The sequence below is a fragment of the Carya illinoinensis genome, chromosome 15, assembly GCF_018687715.1.
Source record: "Carya illinoinensis cultivar Pawnee chromosome 15, C.illinoinensisPawnee_v1, whole genome shotgun sequence".
Lineage (NCBI taxonomy): Eukaryota > Viridiplantae > Streptophyta > Magnoliopsida > Fagales > Juglandaceae > Carya > Carya illinoinensis.
The window spans coordinates 37,976,542-37,997,734 of record NC_056766.1 but is presented as its reverse complement, the minus strand read 5'-3'; the positions used below and the strand labels follow the sequence as shown (position 1 = coordinate 37,997,734).

Genomic DNA, 21,193 nt, shown 5'->3' with positions numbered 1-21,193 from the left:
TTAAAACTGAAAAACTGGATAGAACTGGACTGTAAACCGATAAAATTGGGATACCAGTTTAGAAGAGTAACCGGTGCATAATCAGTTTTGAAAAATATAAAATTGATGCATATCGATTCGGTCTTAAATTTTATCTAAAATTGAATCGGATCGAACCGATTACACCTCTACCCATACATCATATGCAAACGTCATATGATTATTTTTTAAAAAAAATTATTATTAAAAATTAATTTATTATTATATAAATTAAAAAATTAATATTTTATTATATAAATTTTATATTTATTCAATTGTTTAGAAAAATTTGAGGCACTTGCACATTTGCCGACGAATGCAAAATATCATTTTTGTTTTAAAAAAGGGGACAAAATATGTGTTAACGTCGCTACTGTAGTAAGTGGAAACATTAAAAAACTCGCTTCGGTAGTCGGTACACTTCTCCTTCCACCGTCTCTGTATTATCCGCTCCCTGCTATCCATCTCTCCGTCTCTCTCTCGATTCCTAAGACACTCGGCTTCCATCGGAAATTCAATTATAGGGTTCTGAGAATACCCATCCGAATTCCAGCACACATGGCCTCTCAATCGGCCAATCTGTGGGTGCTGCTGGGATTGGGCTTGGCTGGAATTTTCCTTGTCACGAGAAAGCTCAGGAAAGCGGTAAGGGAGGACTTTGGCGCGTTTATCGAGAAGCTTCAGCTGCTTCCGCCCCCTCCGCCTCCTCCGCCGAAAGCACCCCACCCCCTCACTGGCCTCACCTTCGCTGTTTCCGACGTGTAAACCTCGTTTACTTAAAATCTATATTGTTTTGATCGTTTCTGTTGTTGTTTTTTCTGTCTCTATTTTTCCGTTTGCTTCCCGATTAGATTTCGGGGTTGGAAGTATATAGTAAGGAGGTGCTTGTGGTTTATGCTGTTTCTGGGTGGGGAAGGGTTATCTAGATTAAGGACTCTTTTGACTTCACTGTTCTGCTTGGTGTAATTGGGAGGGAAGGAAAAAGAGGAACAAAGTATTGAATTTTTGTTGTTTTATGTTACTGTTGTTGGAACTAATCAAAGAATATGGAGTAATTTAAGATTGGCTTTTGGTATGTTAAATCTCTCACTTGAATCAATCAACTTCCAACTAGGCCTGGCAATTAAATTTTTTTATTGGGTTGAGTTTGGAAGACAAGGTGGTTGTGCTTTAAGTTCCAAAAGACTGGAAAGCGAGTATTATTTTAGTCTTTCCCTCACAGGTTTCCTAATCTCATTATTTCAAGGTACCTATCTTGATTGATATTGTCCGTTTTGCCCTATGTGATTTTTGAATATTATGGATTTTGGAACTCTGCATGTTTCAATTGATTTAGCATTATGTGGAGGTATAGTGATATCCTCAATTTCAACTTCTTGAGAGACCTCTAGCGTGGTAAAAGCCTGAAAGAAGCCTTTTTTCCTTTCTTCTTCTCTTTTTTATTTATTTTTTTATTTTTTTTTATTTATAATTTTTTTTAAATCTTTAAAAAAAGGACTAGTGAGCATCTTATAAAATGAGAAAGAAGATTTTTTTTTTGTTCTTTGGATCAATTAAACAAGTTATTATTAGTCCTGCTCAATATGCTGTTAATTGGGCTAGTAATTCTTTTGGTTTAAAGTTTTTTTTGGTTGCTGAGGAGAGTAAAAGAGATGATCATTGCTGTTTTTGTAACTGTCACATACCTTGGCTCTGTGACCACATTATTGGATTTGCACTCATGATCTCTGATTTCTATTTTTTTTATTCATTTATTAAAATTATCAGATTTGACATAGATGGGCATGAGACTGGATTTGGTCATCCGGACTGGGTAAAGACACATGAAAAAGCTTCTTGGACATCTCCCGTGGTTACTACTCTTGTCGAAGGAGGTGCCACTTGCATTGGAAAAACTGTTGTGGACGAGCTAGCTTATGGGTATATCTGCCTAGTACTTAATTTGTTGCAATTTCACATTGGGTTGGACACTATTGATCCTTCCTGTGGCTATAATAAACATCCATTTGGACTTACTAAAATTTTATTTTGCTTAGAGTATAGTTTGCCATGGATGAAGATATGCATGTTCCACTTGTTATCTTTGTTTATTTTTTGTTTTTTAGTTTTTCCCTTCTAGCTGTTGTTTTGATTTAATAATGTCATTTTTATTTTGGCATGTCTTATTTTCAGTATTAGTGGAGAAAATAAGCATTATGGTACACCTGACAATCCTGCAGCATCTGGAAGACTGCCAGGTGGATCCTCTAGTGGAGCTGCCGTGGCTGTGGCTGCTAATCTTGTTGACTTCTCATTGGGTGAGCATCTGACCAACTTTCAACAGCTTATTGCTGTTCCCCTTAAATCTTTTTAGTATCAACACATACATTGCCGATGCTAGCAAAATCGCTAAAAGGCTCTTCGGGTTAAAATATTATGTTTGATTGATAGTTAAGGCAATTGGGTTCATTCTTTGCGTGTTTTGTTGTTTTTGGTTTCCATTTCCTTTTCCCTTTCCTGGCATCTTAGAATTCTTTTACTACTCACTATAAAGATGAAGTGTGAGACGTCTAGTTCCTAACTTGTAACTAGGTGTTTTCTTTTGTATATTTCTTTGGGCAACACCAATTTACTTGAATCAATAAAATTTTATTTTATCTATATAAAAAAAGATGAATTGTGAGACTTATTACACTGCTTCTGAGCATATTTGTTGGTGGAGCTAGCTTTGTGGTGTTGTTAATGTAGTTTCTTTTGTTTTTGTTCTTTCCATAGTCTTTAGCTGGTTGCGATGACTGGAAATTCTGTTTACGAAGGCCCAACTTTTAATTATGCTTAAACAACTAAAATACCTATTCATGATTTTTAAAGAGTTACTGTGTGTTATTTATCAAAAGAAAAAAAAAAGAGTCACTTTGTGTTCTGTACCTCAGGACTTTTAGTAAGTAAAATTTAATTTTCCAATAAAAATGAAATCAAACAATAGAAGAATTCAATATTAAGTGTGAAACATAAAATGCCAAGATTATTATTGTTCCAATTTGCTGAAAGGTCAGCAACACTGAGAAGTTAAATTGTATCTTGAAGAAATATACTAGATAATATTAAGTGGTAGCTTTTTTTATATCTATCTTTGAAATTCAATTTAGGGATGTGTTTCTGCAAATATTTTTCTCTGTGTTGGTTAGCATAATGGAACTTAATGAAGAAAAGTTGCACTTTTGATTAAAATTGTACGAATACCAATGCTAAGTTACTGGATTTACTGGGAAACGATTTAGATTTTCTACAGAACACATATATGCTTACTTCGACTTGATCCACACTGATGACAACTTTAGTGGATTTAAAATTTGTATTGTGTGTATTGATAATGGAAATAGGATATTTTACTCTCTGGGACAGAAGTATCATTTCCCTTTAATGTCAATGCACTTGCTGAATGGAGGTATAATTTTAAATAAACCTAATTTGAGTTCCATTTGCAGCATATCCAGATATATCTGGTTTAAGCAATGAGTGTCATGAAGCTAATCTACAGTGCTATAGTTTATACTGGAATTATTTCATCACATTATTGCGTGATGTTGTCAATCTTCTCAAGTGAGAATGAATGCACCAGCAATGTCATTTATACTTTAATCAAGTGACACTTAGGGTTGGGAATCTTTTCAATGTATAAATTAAATTTTGAACACGTTTTCAGTGTTTAATGCTTTTTTGCATGCAGTTCCCTTTTTGGAGTCCTTAAATAAGTTTTTGGATAAGTAAAGGTATCGATATTCATTAAAGAACACTAGGGGCATGGCTCAATTACACTGGGGGGTATACATTGGAGAACACCTATTTAAGATAAGAATGAGAACAAGAATCCAAAAAATCTACAAAGGAGGAAGAACTGGAATTGTTGTTGGCGACTGAATACTCATACAAAGATTTAAGCAATGATATTTTAACTAAGATAACTGTCACTCGTAGTCTTCAAAATTGAGGGAGCTGCATTCGTTCCCATTACTCCACATCAAGCACTAAGGAGCCATCATTCATACATTTGTGCTCAGATTACCACCCGGTTCACTGCCCCATATTGCCATTAACTCGATTACCTGTTGGAGCATCACCCATTCAATCCCAAAAAGATGGAAGATTGATGCCCTCAAGGCCCTTGCCACTTAACAGCGAAGAATTAGATGGTCTATCATTTTCCCTGCTTTTCTTGCACATAGAATGCTGGTCTATCACCATTAGTTTTTAGATGAGAGACAGATCCTTAGATTTTGTGCATGATGTGTGGTGTGGGGACTAGGCTCTAAATGCAGTTTGATGAGATTTGTTTAGAATCTCCTTCTGCAGGGGGGTGTCAGTAGCTGAACTTCACCAGGCTACTAATGGCACAATGGAATATCTTCTTCATCAGACCAGGACGGTTTTGGGAGGTGGATTCCATCTCTTCTCTTCTCTTCTCAACCTCTTGTATTCTTTCAAATTGAGGTTAAATTCTATTATCACTACTTCATCCAGCAGTGGAACACTCCTTTTAGTAGAAAGTATATGGCAGGACAAGTTTCTCTCAAGATTTAGCTTCTTTGTATGGACAGCGGCTCTAGGGAAAATTAAATTGGATTTTAGGCTTTAGTATTTTGCCTTCTTTTTTGTTTTCCTTTTACGTATTTCTCTTGTATACCTTTTAATGTTATTCACTTCCTGTAGCATTCTTAATGTTATTACATCTGTTTAAAAATTGTTGATAGAATTGTTGTGATGCTTGATCATATTTTAAATTCTTGAGCAAGCTAGTTGTTTTAATCTATGATTAAGCCTTTCTTACTAACAGTATATGGCAGGTGTCGATACTGTTGGTGGGGTGAGAATACCTGCTGGATTTTGTGGCATTCTAGGATTCCGACCCTCACATGGGGCTGTTTCTCACGTGGGTGTTATACCTATTTCAACAAGCCTTGATACAATTGGTATGTATGGCTGCAATTCTGTTTGCTACCTTAATGCAGTTATATGTTGTAATGTCTCTATGACTGCCTGGGTAAGCTTAAGGAGATATATATCGTGCTTCTATTTTCTGGTTTACAGGTTGTCAGAAAAAAGGGTTGATAAGAGTATTAATTGCTGTAATAATTATTTGCCCTTTTAGTTTTCCATTTTTAATTCTACATCATGTTTATATTTTCTATAAATTCATTCTTGATTACTGATTAAAAAAAAAATATTTTCTATAAGTTCATAATTGCTATCTTCTAGTGGGTGGGGTTGTGAATCCAGGGCTTATAACCTAGGGATGATCCAAAGGGTGGGGTGGTTCCACATTATCAAAAAAATGTGATAAGTTGTTATTATTTTAAGTTTTCGTAAAATGCCACTAGTAATTAATTGTACTTCTATCATAGTTTCTTTTAGTGGACTTGGAGACCAAAAGCTTGCATGCCATTTTGTGCAGCATTTATAGCTGGTCACCATGTTTTCGTGTGCATGTGTCCCTAACTTCTCTGAAACTCATATACTGCAAACTTTTCAGTGACTCTCTTTTAAATCTCAGTTTAAAAGTAATTGTAAGAAGTTCATGTAGATTATAGATGGTCTTGCATTACAGAGTCATTACATGTGATGTAATATGCAGTCACCATGCCTTGGCTGGATTTTTGGTTTCAACAATCATTTCTCGCCCTTACTGGATCAGGATGTCATGTAACTGATTGCCTTTTGCATTGGTCATTGGTTGGAAACTTGATTTGCAGTTAGAAAGCCATCGACACGCATTCTAGATCCCTTATATAATTTTATTGTAATTATCTTATGCAATCTCTTTGTCAGGATGGTTTGCTAAGGATCCTAATATCCTTCGTCGTGTTGGCCATGTGCTGCTGCAACTTCCATACGCAGTTCAACGCAGTCCCAGACAAATTATAATTGCAGATGATTGCTTTCAACACTTAAAGATTCCCGTTGACAGAGTTGCTCAGGTGGTCATCAAATCCACCGAGATGCTTTTTGGAAGTATGTCAATTTGCTGTGCTCCCCTAAGCATATATTCTTCTTCTTCTTCTTGGTTCTGCTGCTCTTATCGTTATCATTACTGCTATTGCCCTCTAATTATCCTTTTTGTCAAAAACTGTCTACTTTTTATGTTGGAATTATGCTTAATGATGCCTCGAACTTCTTTAGGACAAATATTGAAGCATGAAAATGTCGAGGGCTATCTTGAGTCTAAAGTCCCAAGTTTGAAAGAGTTTCACAGCAAGAAATCAAATGGTGAATTCAAAACTTCTTCAACAAGTTTGATTGCAAATGTTATGCAGTTTCTTCAAAGGTTAGCTTGCTTACAGTGATGTTGCTATATTGAAGCAAAGATGATAATGACCACTCTTAAAAAGAAATTTTCGTGGGTAAAAAAAGTTTTGAAGATGGTACCTATCTGGATTATGTGGTGCCTATGGCAGGAGTGAAACTACTAGATGTTTGAAGTCAAGGAGTGTTCATTAGCGTAACTTAGATCTTTATTTTTTAGAACTCTATTCCTATGGGCTATAGCTGTAGACTTTAGTGGCCTTGATTTTCATGACTTTCTTGTTTCTATTGCTACGACCTAGATAGTTCTTTTCTCTTGTATACCATCTTGTGTACTTGGGATATGCCTATGATCATTAATGCAATCATTTACTTTTTAAAAAAAATGATAATGCATCTTTGATCATTAAGAAAAATGATCTTACTGATGTAAAAAAAGTAAGTTATCTATTACAACGAGCTTGTAGGAAGCATTTAGTAGTGCTAGGGAAATAAGTGCCTATATTTTCTTGCTAGATGAGCACAGTACAGAATCCAACTGTAACCATTTTCAGTTGCAAGTGGGCTCGAGTGTCTTGTCACCCCACTAAGGAACATAATAAAGGGAAAAAGCTTGAGATGATTTTAACTTCTTGGGAAGGTAGATCCTTTAAGCATTACTTATAAAAAAAAGGTAGATGCTTTAAGCATTAAAAAACTTCATCTCTGAAACCAGTTTGGATGAAGCTATATTTGCATGTGTAACTAATAACATTATACCGTCAGCCTTTGGCAAGCTCACCTCATTGTTAGTTTACAACAGCAGTGAAAGTTTTTTGCACCATGATTTTGGCATACCAGAATCTAGTCACAAGACTAATTCATATGAATGAAAGATTTTCATGACGGCTTGATCTTGGTCCAATTATATGTTTTCCTTTGTACTGATTGTTTTTTCTGTGAACATTCAATTGTTCTCAGTTGAGAGGCAATTGTTTGTTGTCCGTTGATTGCAGATATTAGTGGATGCCTTCTTGCTGTGGCTGATGGGTTTGGATAGATGCAATGTGCTATACTTATAGTATTTATTCTGTAATATTTATTGTTGCTGTGTTATTGTTTGTTATGCCTTTTCCTCCCCTCTCATATATTTGTGATGAGACAGTAGCTACAAGTGGCTAAAAGTCTGTTCTCTAGTGATTCATTTAGTTCATTTTCTTTATATTTGCACTTTTCCCGGAGAATGTGTTTCATCTCAACTCTTCCTAATGCAGATATGAGTTCAAACAAAATCATGCAGAATGGATTAGCTTGGTTAAACCTGTTTTAGATCCTGCCATCTCAGCACAAATATATGAAACACTGGAGATACCGGATACAGTTATTGAAAACTACAGATCGATCAGGGATGAAATGCGTTCAGCTATCCACTTTCTTTTGAAGGTAATGCCCTATGGAAGTTTTATGGTTTGTTTGGTCCCTGATTCAAGTTATACATGTTGCAGAGAATATAAGTTCTGTAGTAACTTTTAGTCTCTGTTCATGAAGTTCCAATCTTTATTGCTTTCAAGAAGAATAAAGCTGGCTTTAGTTGTGAACCTTTATGATGGTGATTGGCGCTGGACCAATTGAAGTGTTGTTTGTTTTAACTCAGTTGATTCATTCTTTAACAAAATAATGGCTTCTTGGGTACTGCTTTGTAACTTCGCATATTACTTTTGTAGGTACTGCTTTGTAGTTTTTTCCACGATCACTTTTTAATCATACCTGCTTTGTTTTTGAAATTATTTTTAGGATGATGGAATTCTGGTGATCCCTACCATTGCTGATCCTCCTCCAAAACTTGGTGGGAAGGAGATCTTATCGGAGAGCTACCAGAGCCGTGCATGTAGTTTGTTGAGTATTGCTAGCGTATCAGGTTGCTGTCAGGTGACTCTCTCTCTCTCTCTCTCTGAAAAGGCTTAACACAGTAATTTCTTGTGTCTTGAATCCTCAATATTGAAAATTATCTGCTTGCTGTTTGTTAGCTTTCCTTATACAGAGATGTGTACTGCTTAAATATCATCTCTGTTCTACGTCTCTTTTCAGATTGCAATACCTCTAGGATTTCACAACAAGTGCCCTATTTCAGTATCCTTCATAGCCAGGCATGGGGGTGACCGCTTTTTACTAGATACCGTCCATACCATGTATACATCTCTCCAGGAGCAGGTTGACATTGCTTCCAAATCTAAAGTATCAAAAAATGTTGTCAGCAAGGAGCAGTCTGCTGAGATTGCTAAAGAAAAGGTAAAGGATGGGTAACTCAACTCAATTAGGGCGGCTACATGTATCCTTTCAGGCCACTCAGCTCTATCTAGGGCATGGTTCTCTTTTAACTCTTTGGAATTCATTTTAATATACTTGTAGAGTTTGACCAATAGTGCTAGATGTGCTAAGTAGTGTTATGAATGACCTGGCTCTTCAACTCCTGTATGGGTACGATTTTCCTTCATAGGTGTTTTGTATTATATATGTTCTAGTATATGTTTTTATGTGATTTGTGCATTTACTTCTCCTAAATTGGATGCTATTTGGCTCTGTGGATCAGGGCAATGAAGCATTCAAAGATAAGCAATGGCAGAAGGCTATTGGCTTTTATACAGAAGCTATTAAACTTAGTGGCGCTATTGCAACGTATTACAGTAACAGGGCATTAGCATACCTGGAACTGGGAAGGTATTATCATATTCTTGAGTTGCACTTCTTTTTTTTTTTTTTTTTTGCTAAGTAGGGTTGAACTCCTCAGTCATTGCATTGTTATCAAATGTGTGACCAACCTCTTTTTGCCCATATAGTTACCTCCAAGCTGAGGCAGATTGTAATCAAGCTATCACTCTTGATAAAAAGGTGACTTCTTTCTTCTGAAATCTCTTTTTGTGCATTTTGTTGGTCTAACTTTTGTAAGTAGTAAAATTAATGAATTTGTCAACGCCAGCTATCCAACAATGGTTTATACTTAATATAGTCTGGCTTTTATATTTAGTGCTAATTTGGGCTGTTGTTGTCATTGACTGTCTTATCAGAAAAAAAATCCTTTGATAAAAACTCTTATAATTATTTTGTTTCAGCAATCATTTATAAAGCATAATGTAGTTAATGATAGAAGTACGAGTACTCTGTGAATTCATACAATTGCAGGGTTTAGGTCATGTGAAGTTATTTAGCGGATATTCTCTGCCAAAAGTAAATCATATTCGTAAGAGTTGCGGTGCATGGTGGACTGGACTTTTCAGAGTCCTACTCTTGGTCTTTCACATTTGTTCCTCTAAAAGTTTATGGTATATTTATATGCACTGTATGATGTTATAATACCATGCATGCCTTGTGTGTTTTGCCTAAAGCGTGGTGATTCTTGCTGTTTTATACATCCCACACCTGGTATTGCATGGTAAGGCCTGTAATCTAGATCATGCTTCCATGAATTGGCTTCATGTTGCCTCAAATTTTCAAGTGAACTTGTTTACGGTTATAAAAAGAAAAAATATCAAATGAAAATAATATTTTCAGGTGTAGAACTGATGCTTAGAGAGTTAAATCAAACTCAGGCTTCCAGATTCAAGGTAGCATTTACATGGAGTAGACAGGATAGGGGAAGAGATCAGCAACAGTAAAAAATTTTCATGTCTGCAACTGTAGTTGTTATTGGTTCATAAAGATATCTTGAATGTTGATTTTTCTTCTGTGGGGCATATCATGAGGATACTAAAAAACAGTGTCTTGCTGTTTCCTGCTGTTTACGACTTCCCATGCCTGGAGACAGTATAATTGTGTATCTAGTGGAGATTTATCATACGTTATACATTGGGTCTGTATTTTCTTCTTGATTACCCTAGGACAAAATGAAGTGGACATGATAATGTTTGTAAGGTAATTGCAGGATAAAAAAAAAGGCACAGCATTGACTACAGAAATGATGACTCTATGAGGGTTTCTACTTCCAAAATTTGTCTACATAGTCTGGCCAAGTTCTGCATATTCCTAATATTTCCATTTTCTGATTGCTTCTTGTCATTTTGGTATGCTAAAATAGCTGTTTTCTACTTTTTCTTCAGAATGTAAAGGCCTATTTACGTAGAGCCACAGCAAGAGAGATGCTCGGCTATTATAAGGAAGCAATTGAAGGTAATTACTTTTTTTTTTTTTTGGTTTGTTATGTTTCCTAAATGGTTTATAGTAGAGTAATGTCTCATCATTTGCTCCTTAGTTATTGACGACATGAAGTCTGCCAAGTGGTCCTATTAGGAATTTTGTAGTTCTTGTAGAGAATCTTAAGCTGGAGAATGATACTCAACTAAGTTAATTCAGTTCTGGGTTGGTTTTAGATCCTCATCAATAATCAGAGTTGCTCACATGTAGTGTTTTTCATCATTCTGTTGTATATAAAACCATGCTCCCTATTACCTCTAGTTAATACATCTTAATCCACTACTTCTGCCCATGTTATTTGAGCCGGTTTCACTCTTTCAGTTTGAATAAAATCACTCTTTATTCCAGTGCATTGAACAGTCTCCATGGCAAATGATAAATCATAACAATCTTAAACAAGTTGCCCTCCCCTTTTCCTCAATAGGACCTAACTCTACCTCTGGAAAAATTAAATTTTTCCTATTATATATTTCCTAGTAATCCTGCCTACCCATTTTAACATTCCTCAATCCCGTTACTTGTCAAAAAGAAAGAAGAAAAACATTTGTCGATCTAGTTACTTTATGTACATGTTGCTTTTAGCTGCCTAACATTCTGTACCATAAAGCATAGCTTGCCTTATAGCCGTCCTATATAATTTTCTCCTTAACTTGGGGTATTCGATGAGCGACATCCTCCTTATCACATCCCTGTGAATTTTTGGTCCAAGATGCCAAAAGTAATCCCCCTTTGATGTCTCTAGACTATCCCTTTTTAATATCACTCACTATTAAAATTTTTGTTAAACTTGTACTTCTCCATATTCAGTTTTGGTCTCGTACTTAAACCTAGAACCTCTATATTCTAGAAAGTATACCTCCAAATTTCCCATATGGAGTCAACTCCCAGTCTAGCATCATCACCCAGCACAATATCATCCTTGAAAGGCATACACGGAGGAACCTCATCCTTGATGATCGAGTAAGTCCATCTATTATCCATCCGAAGAGATGCACTTAACGGTGAACTTGTGTGCATGAGTCCCATGTCACAGGTTTGATTCCCCCTGGGATCAAACTGTGATTTAAGTGGGAGGCATGGCAATGGGTTGTTGTGCTAGTCTACCCGGGGGTTTAGGTTCCATGGGTGAGTCCTAAAGGCTCCTGTGGGGTGGTTCCCCTTCATAAAATAAAAAAATAAAAATAAAAATAAAAAAACAAAAAGAGATATGCACTTGATGCTGATCCTTAATGTAAACCTATATTGATAAGAAACTCCATTGTTATACTTGTTCTCACACTAGCTACGTCTCCATTATTCATATATTTACTGTAGTGATATCCACTAGAGGCACTATTCTTTTCCGGAACATATCACATTCCCTCTCTAGGTGCCCCATCACTTCTTCTATTTGCAAAGATAACTGATGAATTATTTAACCGAATAGCCAAGAACTGTGGAGAATAATAATAAGCAAAAGCTTAACCTGGTAGTATTTTCTAGGGCACATCTCGTGTTTAGGCCTGGTTTCATTTTTTGAGTCATTTGTTTGATTGTATTTTAACCCTGCAGATTTTAGATATGCACTTGTCCTTGAGCCAACAAATAAAAGAGCATCACAATCTGTTGAAAGATTAAGGAAGCTATTTCAGTAGATTATGCAAGATTAAGCAAACTTCTTGGATGCTCAAGAATTGGTTCTCATCCTGCAGACCCACAGATCCTTTAAAATGGTTGATGGTTGGCATACCTCACAACAATCTCATTGACAATTACTCTTGGGGCCTTCTTTACCAGCAAGAGGGGAGAATATTTTCCTAACGGAGAGAAAAAGGAAAATACAACATTTTCTTTCTTTTATCGGACTTGGTATTAGTTTCTTTTGTTGCTTGATATAAATTGTGGGATTATGGTTCAATTTTGTTTATTTTAGAATTTTGCATTCAGGATTCACTGCTAGTTTTGAGGTTAGGTTAAATTATTATGGTTGGTATAGGTTGGAGATAACTTCATGTGGAATTGACGCTTCTTCATAGTGTACTTTGCCAATTAAGTTGTCAATTGTTTCTCTCACTCATTGCAATTTCTTATTCAATTCAATTTTTTGAACTCATGGGTTCGAGTGGCCGGAGCATTGTCGCGAGGGAGAGATTGTTGGGGTGTCCACAATAATGCTCCCTGCGACCGCTTTAAAAAAGGATAAAAGACTTGTATGTCTTCCTTACATCAATTGATTTTAATTGGATTGACATACCTAAATCAGAATAGCCCGACGAGGATGTTAGAAGATTTGGGGGGGCACTCGGTATTAAGAGGATGGCGAATGAGATCTCATATTATCTAATTGACTCAGTAATAAGAGTTGCTAGTCCTTTAGAGTACAAGCAAAATGCAGACTTTGATTTTCTTTTCTTTTAGTTGTTACAAAAACTGGAGGCAAAAGAGATGCACAAATTGGAACTAAGCTTGACATCAAATATTTTATAAAATTAAGCTTCATTCATAATAGGGATTCATACAACTATCAAGATCTGTAAATATTTAGTGTTGGTTTCTAAATCTTGTATGGTCCAAATTATTGTCAGTGTTTTCTCGTGAAAAAACTTCATTTGGATTCAGAGTTGATCTCAATTCATCTCATTTCATCTAATCATTATAATTTTTTTCAGATTCTCACATAAAATATAATAAACAATTCAACTTTTCAAATTCCAAAACAATAATAAGATTAAAAAAATATTCTAATAATATTTAATTCAACTTTCAACTTTTATCTCAACTTAATATCCAAACCTCAAGTGTTCTTAGATATTCTTAATATTTTAAAAAATTCTCATAATTTCCTTCTTGAAAATTACTCAAACATAAAATACTTTTCAATTTTATATCTTTAATTTTTTTCATATAATTATTATTTAGTTATTATCCAAATATAAAACTTAATACAAATTTTCTAAACTTAAAAAAAAAAAAAAAACACAAAAAGCAACAATTTTTTCAAATTTCAAAACAAGAATTATATTAAAAAATTATATTCACTTGATGATATTTTTATTTAACTTTCCTTTCTCATTTTTGAAAATCTAATAAAAATTTTTAATTCAAACTATTTTATTAATATTTATAAATTATTTTATTACTATTTACATCATTTTAAGATATTTATTCCAAAAGAGTCCTAAATGTAAAATAAAAATGATAAAACTGAGTATTATTACTAAAAAAATATATAAATATTAAAATTAAAAGAGTCCATAAAATAACATGTATGTGATGCTAATATTAAAGAGTAATACTTAATACAAACTTAAGTTTACAAGCTGGTTTATAAAAAAAAAAACTGTTATAATAATAAAGAGATTTTATAAAAATAAATTCATAAATTAATGTATTTTTATATAAAATAATAAATTAAAAGAATTTTATAATATGATATATCATATCAAATTACGTTAATTTTATAATTATTCAGATTGATTATTAAAAAATAAATAATCTTATTTTATAAATTTTAATATAAAATTAATATTAAAATATTATATTATAATAATATTATATTTATTATTATTTAAAACATCTCATCTTATTTAAATTACGTAATCAAACGGACGTAGATCTCACTCACTTTAAATCACTTTAAACCAAACTTACACAAATCATTTTCTAATAAAAAGGAATAAAATAATTTTATATGAGAAATGTTGAATGTTGTACAGAGTCCAGACAGAGAGTCGTTCACGGTTCGGAAACCATTATCGTCCGGTCCTCCTTCGACTGGCTACCGGATCTCCAGGTCACTTTCCTCCCTCTCTCTGTCTCTCTCTCTTCTCCCTCTCGCGCAAATCGACCGTCTTCCTGAGACTTGATTCAGCCAGTCGGATAAAGACAACACCAAAAAGCAAAAAAGAACTTCAAATCGAAAGCGACTACTCCTCTGTCTCTCAACGGTGGGGCCCGTTCGCATTTCTTTCACTTGATGTCTTTCTCCATTGCATTTCCATTTTATTTTTTATTTTTATTTTTATTTATTAATTTGTACTAAAATTATCGTGAAGAATTTTCTGCGGTTGAATTTATTAAACTGTAACCAGAAAGAAAAATGTTATATACATTTATTTTTATATAATTTTTACGCATTTCACTTATATGATTGGTTGGATTAATTTTTTTTTAATATTTAACTAAATATATCATTAAAGTGCGTAAAAAAGTACATGAAAGTGACTACACATAGAAGAAAAAATTCAGTACACGATTTCACAGAGCACTGCTCACATGGAAGAGAAGCTTCAGTTTCGAATGGAAGAGGTGCTGCAAACTGCTCTCCCAAATCGACCACATTCTTCCATTCGAAACTGGACACATCTCTGCGAAGAGAAAAAAAAAGTCTAAATGAGTCGATACGCACCGTTTCAAACTGCTGAAAGCTTCTCTTCCGTGCGCACTGTTTTATTTATCCCGTGGGCCGTGGCTGCCAGATGGATTTCGTGCGCAGGGGGTGCACGAAATGGTCTACCTTCAGCATTTTCCTTTTATTAATGACGTAAAAATGGTTTTTGTGGGGGACAGGGAGTAGAGAATTGGTACTGGTTGGTTGGTTGTATTAAAAGTCAAGGAGGGAGACGCAAAGGATATGAGAGATTCTTCAGCAGCCGGAGGCCGGTCGTCGTCCCTAATGGAAAACTTACTCGGACTCCTCAGGATCCGGGTCAAGCGTGGCGTCAATCTCGCCGTCCGCGACGTCTGTAGTAGTGACCCTTACGTTGTCATCAAGATGGCTAAACAGGTCTTTCCTTTGATCCTTTCTTTTTCTCCTCCTCACCACACCCCGCAAAACTGCTTCTTTTATATTGGGTTTATTTCTCTTTCCAGATTTGGGTATGTTTTCGATATGATTCTTGTGTTAAATACTTATCACCTTTCTTGATTCCTTTCTTAAATACCGTGTGGTCTTAAGTTTTCTTGCAGGGAAAGATATAATTCAAAAGAGAAAAAGTATCTGACCAAAACTATGCCTTACTTTTTAAGGAGGAAAAAGCTAGGATCTATACATGTTTTTTGCTCTCTCTCTCTCTCTCTCTCTCTCTCTCTCTCTCTCTCTCTATTATCATATAAATGTTTTACTTATTGATTGTTAGAAAAGCGATCAACTTTGCGTCCATAAAGAAGAGAATGTTTGAGTTTCACTAACAGCTGGAATCTTTCGAGAATGACGTAACTGAACAATTGTGTTTTAATGACATCTTAACCTAAAAAGAAACTTTTAAAAAAAGGTAAAAAACAACAAAGATAAGGGCCGTTAACCTTAACTCAGGAGCCACCTTCTTTTATCAACCTAAAATTAGTTTCGTTACTTCTAGTTTTTGATGTCTCAAATTAAGAACAAATGAAAATGAGAGGGGAAAAAAAAGGATAATTATAGCGTTGAAATTAGAATATATTGCTCAATTGTGATATTTATTCAATATAGTTGTGACACACTAACCTTTTACCTTGATGTGCTGGTGGAGACATGCATAGATGGTGCGGTGTTAGGAGGTAAGTTTTGATCGTTTCTTCATCCTAATGAGCATATATTGGATGACGGGTTTTTGGTGGAATTTGGCTCATCTAAAGAGTTGGGTGGTGTGATGGATGAAGTAGCATTGTCTAAAGGTCTATGGTGGAAACATGTGTTTTGAGGTTCTCTGGGTGTGCATGAAATGCTATTATGTACATGGTCGTATGTATTAGATGAAATAGGAATAAAAGATGGTATAAGAGTGGTATTATCTGAAGGAACATATGTCTGAACGGGAAGTTACCTTACCAGGAAAAAGATTCTCGTTGAATATCACACTCATTGAAATAAGGTCAGTTGGTTAAAAGATCTAAGCAAGGATACCCTTTATGAAATGCACTGTCCTAGAAAGTTAGAATACTGTTTGCTGTGCTATTTTAACTTGTGTTTATTATAGGGTCTCAATAGTGGAAACAAGCACAGCCAAAAGACCTCAACAAGGTAATAATCTGGTTCACTTTATAGGGTCTCACTTTGTGTTTGTTATGGATTGGCATTTTCAGTAGAGCTGGGTTGTGTTGGGTTATACCTAAGAGTGTGGTGGATTTATTAGCTTGTTAGAATAGGCATCATAATGGCTCTCAACTGGCTGAGGCGTGGAGATTGATACCTTTGTGCTTAATGTGGTGCATTTCGGAAAGGAATGATAGGTGTTTCAAAAATAAGGAGCGAGCAGTGGGGGAAATCTGGAATTTCTTTGTATTTTCTCTTATTCAGTGGTTTTCTGCTATTGTTCTTAAGGGAGGGAATGTTAATGAGTTTGTCTTTTTTTAGTTTTCTAGCATGTAATTAGGTGTCTCATTTTGTATACTTCCTGTATACATAGGCTTTGCCTAGTTTCATTCTTTTCGATAAAGTTTCTTATAAAAAAAAAAAATAATAATAAAATAATAATCTGGTTACTTTGGAATAGCTTTATATAAGGAACATTATTATCCAAGACTAGCGTGCGCAGTTGGTTAATTAAATAGACTGCTGTTTGGAATGCATCCACCCAAGAACATGAAAGCAACAATGAATGAGCAAGCAGGACTAATCTTATTTTAGCTCTGTGACTGTGTTTTATTTTCACTATACCTTTTTTTATTAGCAAAAAAGGGTAGGAGAGGGCAATTGGAGGTGGCCTCCCTACTTGGAAGTGACCATAGTAGCACCTTACTAGTGGGAAGTCTCTGGCGCTCCCTCAAGTAGAGTTTGAGCCATAGCCTAAACCCCGGCACCACTAGAAAATTTAATAAGTCAGTAGGTGTCTAATACTAATAATCTAAGGGGAATCCATATTCGGATTCGAACCTAGGACCTATACATGCTAAACCATATGGGAGTAACCCAAAACCATTATGACACCACCCTTGGTGGTTTCTATCTGCTATACCACTGTTGAGCAATATGCGGATAAGAGATTTTTGTGTAAAATCCCATTGGAAGACAATTATAACTGAAATTGTCAAAGATAAACTATTGGAGATCAAGATTTCAACCTATTTCTTTTAAACCCAAAACCGGAGTCTTTTTAATGTGACGAAAAAAAGAACTATATCAGGTTTGTTTTTAAATGAAAAGACTCACGAAGAAGAAAGAGTACTCATTAACTGAAATAACTTGAAATTTAAACCATTAATGGATTGAACCAATGAGGTCCGTCCATTTGAATTAATTATTTTCAAAGCTAAACTAGATGACCGTGTGGATGTAGAAAAGGCAAGGTGCTTGTGTTTGGCCAACTGACACAGCTCACACAAGGTATACACAGATTTGGAAACAACTTTCACCCGAAACTGGAAGAGTCCGTTTGAAGAATTTTGAGGAGAACTTGATGAGAAGGATGGCCTATAGTGCCAAGTGGGAGTTGTTTTGTTGCCGAGCAAAGCTTTGTATGGAACTTAGATTTGCAGAGGCAGATGGACTGCACAAATAGTCTTAAGAAGGAATCTAGTGATTGTTGTGTTAAAGATAGTAGAACCCGTATGTTCTGGCTGGCTAGCCCCATTTTTAACAGTTTTGATGTCATCACCATTGTGAGGTTGTTTAGAGACAAAGTGTTTACTCTGACAAGAACCGGCTATGGCTACATGTTGATTGGCTCCACTATTCATGACCCATGATTGATCCTCCATAGAAGCATTTTTCTGAGCTGGAGAAGTTTCCTTTGTTGGAGAAATACATAGGGTAAAATTTTTAACAATGGTTAGCCTAGGGCACTGGTACCATTCAAGAATTTTGAAGTAAAACGTGGCTGGCCAAGATGACCAAACTGTATATTCTTTTATCATTATATGGACAATGATTACATCGACTCCAACAACTGTTTCTATCTGTTACATCAGATTAAATGTACAGAAAATATTCGCAGATGTACAGAGGAAATAGAGGGAATGTCAATAACAACTGAAGCCTTCTATCCTAGCAGATAAGTCACAATGGGAGATATCAATCTGATCGTTATCTTTACTGCTATGCTGAACGGATGAGATGGAGTGAGTTGAGTGACTTGGCGTGGGACTAGATTGAGCTGGATGACTTGGAACGAGACTCTTGGCTTACATATACTATTTATTGTTCCTTCCACTTATAGTTGTTCAGTTATATGTATTAGGCTAGCAAGACTGTTCATTAATTTTTAGTTTGTGGAACCTAGAATGTATTTAGGTGTTCTCTTGTATACTTCTTGTGTACACGAGCTTTGCCTATTTCATTCATATCAATAAAATTTACCTCTTACTTATCAAAAATAAAAAAAAATAAAAAAAATAGTTTGTCTCATCAATTTTTTCTGTAGTAATTTTTGACAACTTTCTGTTTAGTTCTAATTACAATTAAGTGTGAACATTGGATGCAGAAACTCAAGACACGTGTCATTAAAAAGGATGTTAATCCCGAGTGGAATGAAGATCTAACTCTGTCAGTTTCAGACCCTAATCTTCCGATCAAGCTGGTAAGTATTTTGTAAGTATTTTGTTCGCTGCCCTCGTTTGTCAAAATATGAAAATCCTAATAGAAACCTTTTAAGCTTGAAAATGTGGTGCTTTGTATTAAAAAGAAGAAGAAGAAGAAAGGATCGCTTTGTATGGTGACTTTAATTTTTGTGCTACTCTGATGTTGCTCTTAGAATTTTGGTTAACTTGGGAGCAAAGTACTGGATCCTTGATTAATGTTGGACTCTGGTTTGTTTACAAGAAATCAACCACAGGAAACAAGAGTTTTTCAGTACTAACATGCTGGTGACTGCAATCTCGTATATAGAACGAGTTCTCATCCCTATCAAATTCACTATGGTTGAATCCCATGTTTGAAGCTTTGCTATATAGCTAGAAGGCAATAACAACACTAAACAATTCACTAGCCCATAATTTGATGCTGTGAAATCTACCTTTTAGGTAGAAGTGACTTGTGTAGAGTGAAAAACATAAGGGGCCAACGGCCTGTACGTTTATGCTCTTGATGATGACAAATATGGTAAAAGCCACTTGATAGCTGTTCATTGTCTTGGGCTTTTCTCTTTCTTCCATCTTCCACTTTTCGATATTGTTTCTTATGCTTTACACCTATTTATACGTCAATGGTCATTGTTTATTGTGGTTGCAGACTGTTTATGATCATGACACATTCACCAAAGATGACAAAATGGGAGATGCTGAGTTTGACATCAGGGCATATATAGATGCCTTGAGGATGAAATTAAAAGACCTCCCAAGTGGTACCATAATCACAAGAGTACAGCCAAGCAGGCAAAACTGCTTGGCTGAAGAGAGCTGCATAACATGGAACGAAGGCAAGCTGGTCCAAGATCTCTGCCTCAGATTGAGAAATGTGGAACGCGGGGAAGTGGAAATCCAATTGCAATGGATTGATCTTCCTGGTTCCAAGGGTTTGTAAAGTATTTGAACGCTCCTTTATTTGCTTTCTTTCACGTGTTGTGTGGGATGGCATCAAGCTTTTACAACCTCTTGTGATTTCACTGTACATAGACGTGTGATGAACTCGGTTTGTATGCTTTCGTGTTTGGCTATTTGTATCCAGTTTGTACGCATTATGTAGGTTTGAACAATTTGAGGTGTTAAATGTTACCAAAATTACTATATTGCGTGTGCTCTATCATCGTTTGCTGTGAATCTCAATCTGTAAGGTGCTTCCCCACTTAGCAGGTATTCCAGTATGTATTTGTTAATTGCCTGTAGAAAATGAGATGCAGTAAATGAAGAAATGTTGTTCTTTTTCTTTGCTTTGTTCGCTAAGATCATCCTTTGTTTCTAAATTTTTTAAAGTAATTTCTCATGTGATGTATTTGGTGGGAAAGGAACGAGCTTTAACAATAAGGAGTGCTCTTTGGAGGAAATCTGGAAATTCTTTGTATTTTCTTTATTGCAATGGTCTTCTGCTTGAGGACTTGATGGAGCTTATGCTCATATTTTTCTATCTTCTCTTCCCCCTCTTAGAATGTATTTAGGTGCTTTTTTTGTGTACTTCCTGTGTACATAGGCTTTGCCTATTACATTTGCTGAATAAAACTTCTTTTACTTGTAAAAAGAAAAAAAAATTAAAGTAATTTCACTACATCCTGTGTTTTAAAATGTTCATTGCATATTTTAGGCCGCAAATACACTGAAGGGCATTATGTTATAACTCAAATAGGATAGGCCGTAGTGCAGGTCCATATCCCTGCCTACCATGTAGTCCTTTAATCTTCCCATTTATTCATGATTGTGCATTGGCTTTCAGGCTCATTTTCACTGGTTTTGTTGCTGAATAAAGTAAAACTAGCTTAAGTAAAACTAGCCAAGCCGAACACTCTGTATATTTGCCCGTATGCCTCATTACGACCCAACCTACCTCAATTCTTCTGTTGGTCACTACAGGAGAAAGAAGGAAAAAACAGAACAAAGAAGAGAGAAATGGTTTTCTGTTGCTTAATTCATACTTGGGTTAAATTGAGATTGTAGTCCGTGATCACCTCTTTGTGGGTTGAGCCAGCTCCTTATAGATTAGGGTGCGGCTACTATGCCGCCTGGAGCATACCGTTCGTGTGCTGTCCAGTTATTTTTTTTTTCCAATTATTTTTAATCACTTTCTTAATCATTAAGGTAAAAAAAATACATTAATTTACTTAAAATCATTTCTTTAATCACACTAAGTAGTAAAAAAATAAAAAATAAAAAACCTAGAGGTACACTATAGCGATACAAGTGAGGC

The 21,193-nt window shown here is 35.3% G+C and overlaps 2 protein-coding genes across 4 annotated transcripts; both read left to right on the top strand.

The window, feature by feature from the left end:
* The first annotated feature begins 412 nt into the window (after nt 1–412).
* On the top strand, nt 413–12,516 carry LOC122296316 (translocon at the outer membrane of chloroplasts 64-like). 3 transcript variants are annotated; one of them, XM_043105909.1, is made up of 13 exons: nt 413–779; nt 1,786–1,938; nt 2,191–2,315; nt 4,842–4,967; nt 5,824–6,006; nt 6,175–6,319; nt 7,551–7,719; nt 8,071–8,205; nt 8,365–8,565; nt 8,867–8,994; nt 9,114–9,165; nt 10,371–10,440; nt 12,016–12,516. In XM_043105909.1, the coding sequence occupies exons 1-13, from the start codon at nt 577–579 to the stop codon at nt 12,096–12,098; spliced, it is 1,773 nt and encodes a 590-aa protein (XP_042961843.1). In that variant the 5' UTR covers nt 413–576; the 3' UTR covers nt 12,099–12,516. The 3 variants fall into 3 exon arrangements, with proteins under 3 accessions (XP_042961843.1, XP_042961841.1, XP_042961842.1); XM_043105907.1 differs by having other exon boundaries at nt 431–779; nt 12,156–12,516; XM_043105908.1 differs by lacking the exon at nt 413–779 and having other exon boundaries at nt 1,796–1,938; nt 4,832–4,967.
* A 2,404-nt stretch (nt 12,517–14,920) lies between these two features.
* Nucleotides 14,921–20,221, top strand: LOC122297107 (protein C2-DOMAIN ABA-RELATED 4). The gene is made up of 3 exons (XM_043107003.1): nt 14,921–15,229; nt 18,843–18,938; nt 19,589–20,221. Exons 1-3 carry the CDS (start codon nt 15,077–15,079, stop codon nt 19,877–19,879), a joined length of 540 nt encoding a protein of 179 aa, XP_042962937.1. The 5' UTR covers nt 14,921–15,076; the 3' UTR covers nt 19,880–20,221.
* Nucleotides 20,222–21,193: the final 972 nt, after the last annotated feature.

Bases quoted from the DNA above. Each gene is read 5' to 3' on its own strand.
- LOC122297107 (XM_043107003.1), top strand. From the start codon at position 15,077: ATGAGAGATTCTTCAGCAGCCGGAGGCCGGTCGTCGTCCCTAATGGAA. The intron at 15,230-18,842 runs GTCTTTCCTTTG...CATTGGATGCAG, and splicing joins TCATCAAGATGGCTAAACAG to AAACTCAAGACACGTGTCAT. The intron at 18,939-19,588 runs GTAAGTATTTTG...TTGTGGTTGCAG, and splicing joins CTAATCTTCCGATCAAGCTG to ACTGTTTATGATCATGACAC.
- LOC122296316 (XM_043105909.1), top strand. From the start codon at position 577: ATGGCCTCTCAATCGGCCAATCTGTGGGTGCTGCTGGGATTGGGCTTG. The intron at 4,968-5,823 runs GTATGTATGGCT...TCTCTTTGTCAG, and splicing joins AACAAGCCTTGATACAATTG to GATGGTTTGCTAAGGATCCT. The intron at 6,007-6,174 runs GTATGTCAATTT...GAACTTCTTTAG, and splicing joins CACCGAGATGCTTTTTGGAA to GACAAATATTGAAGCATGAA.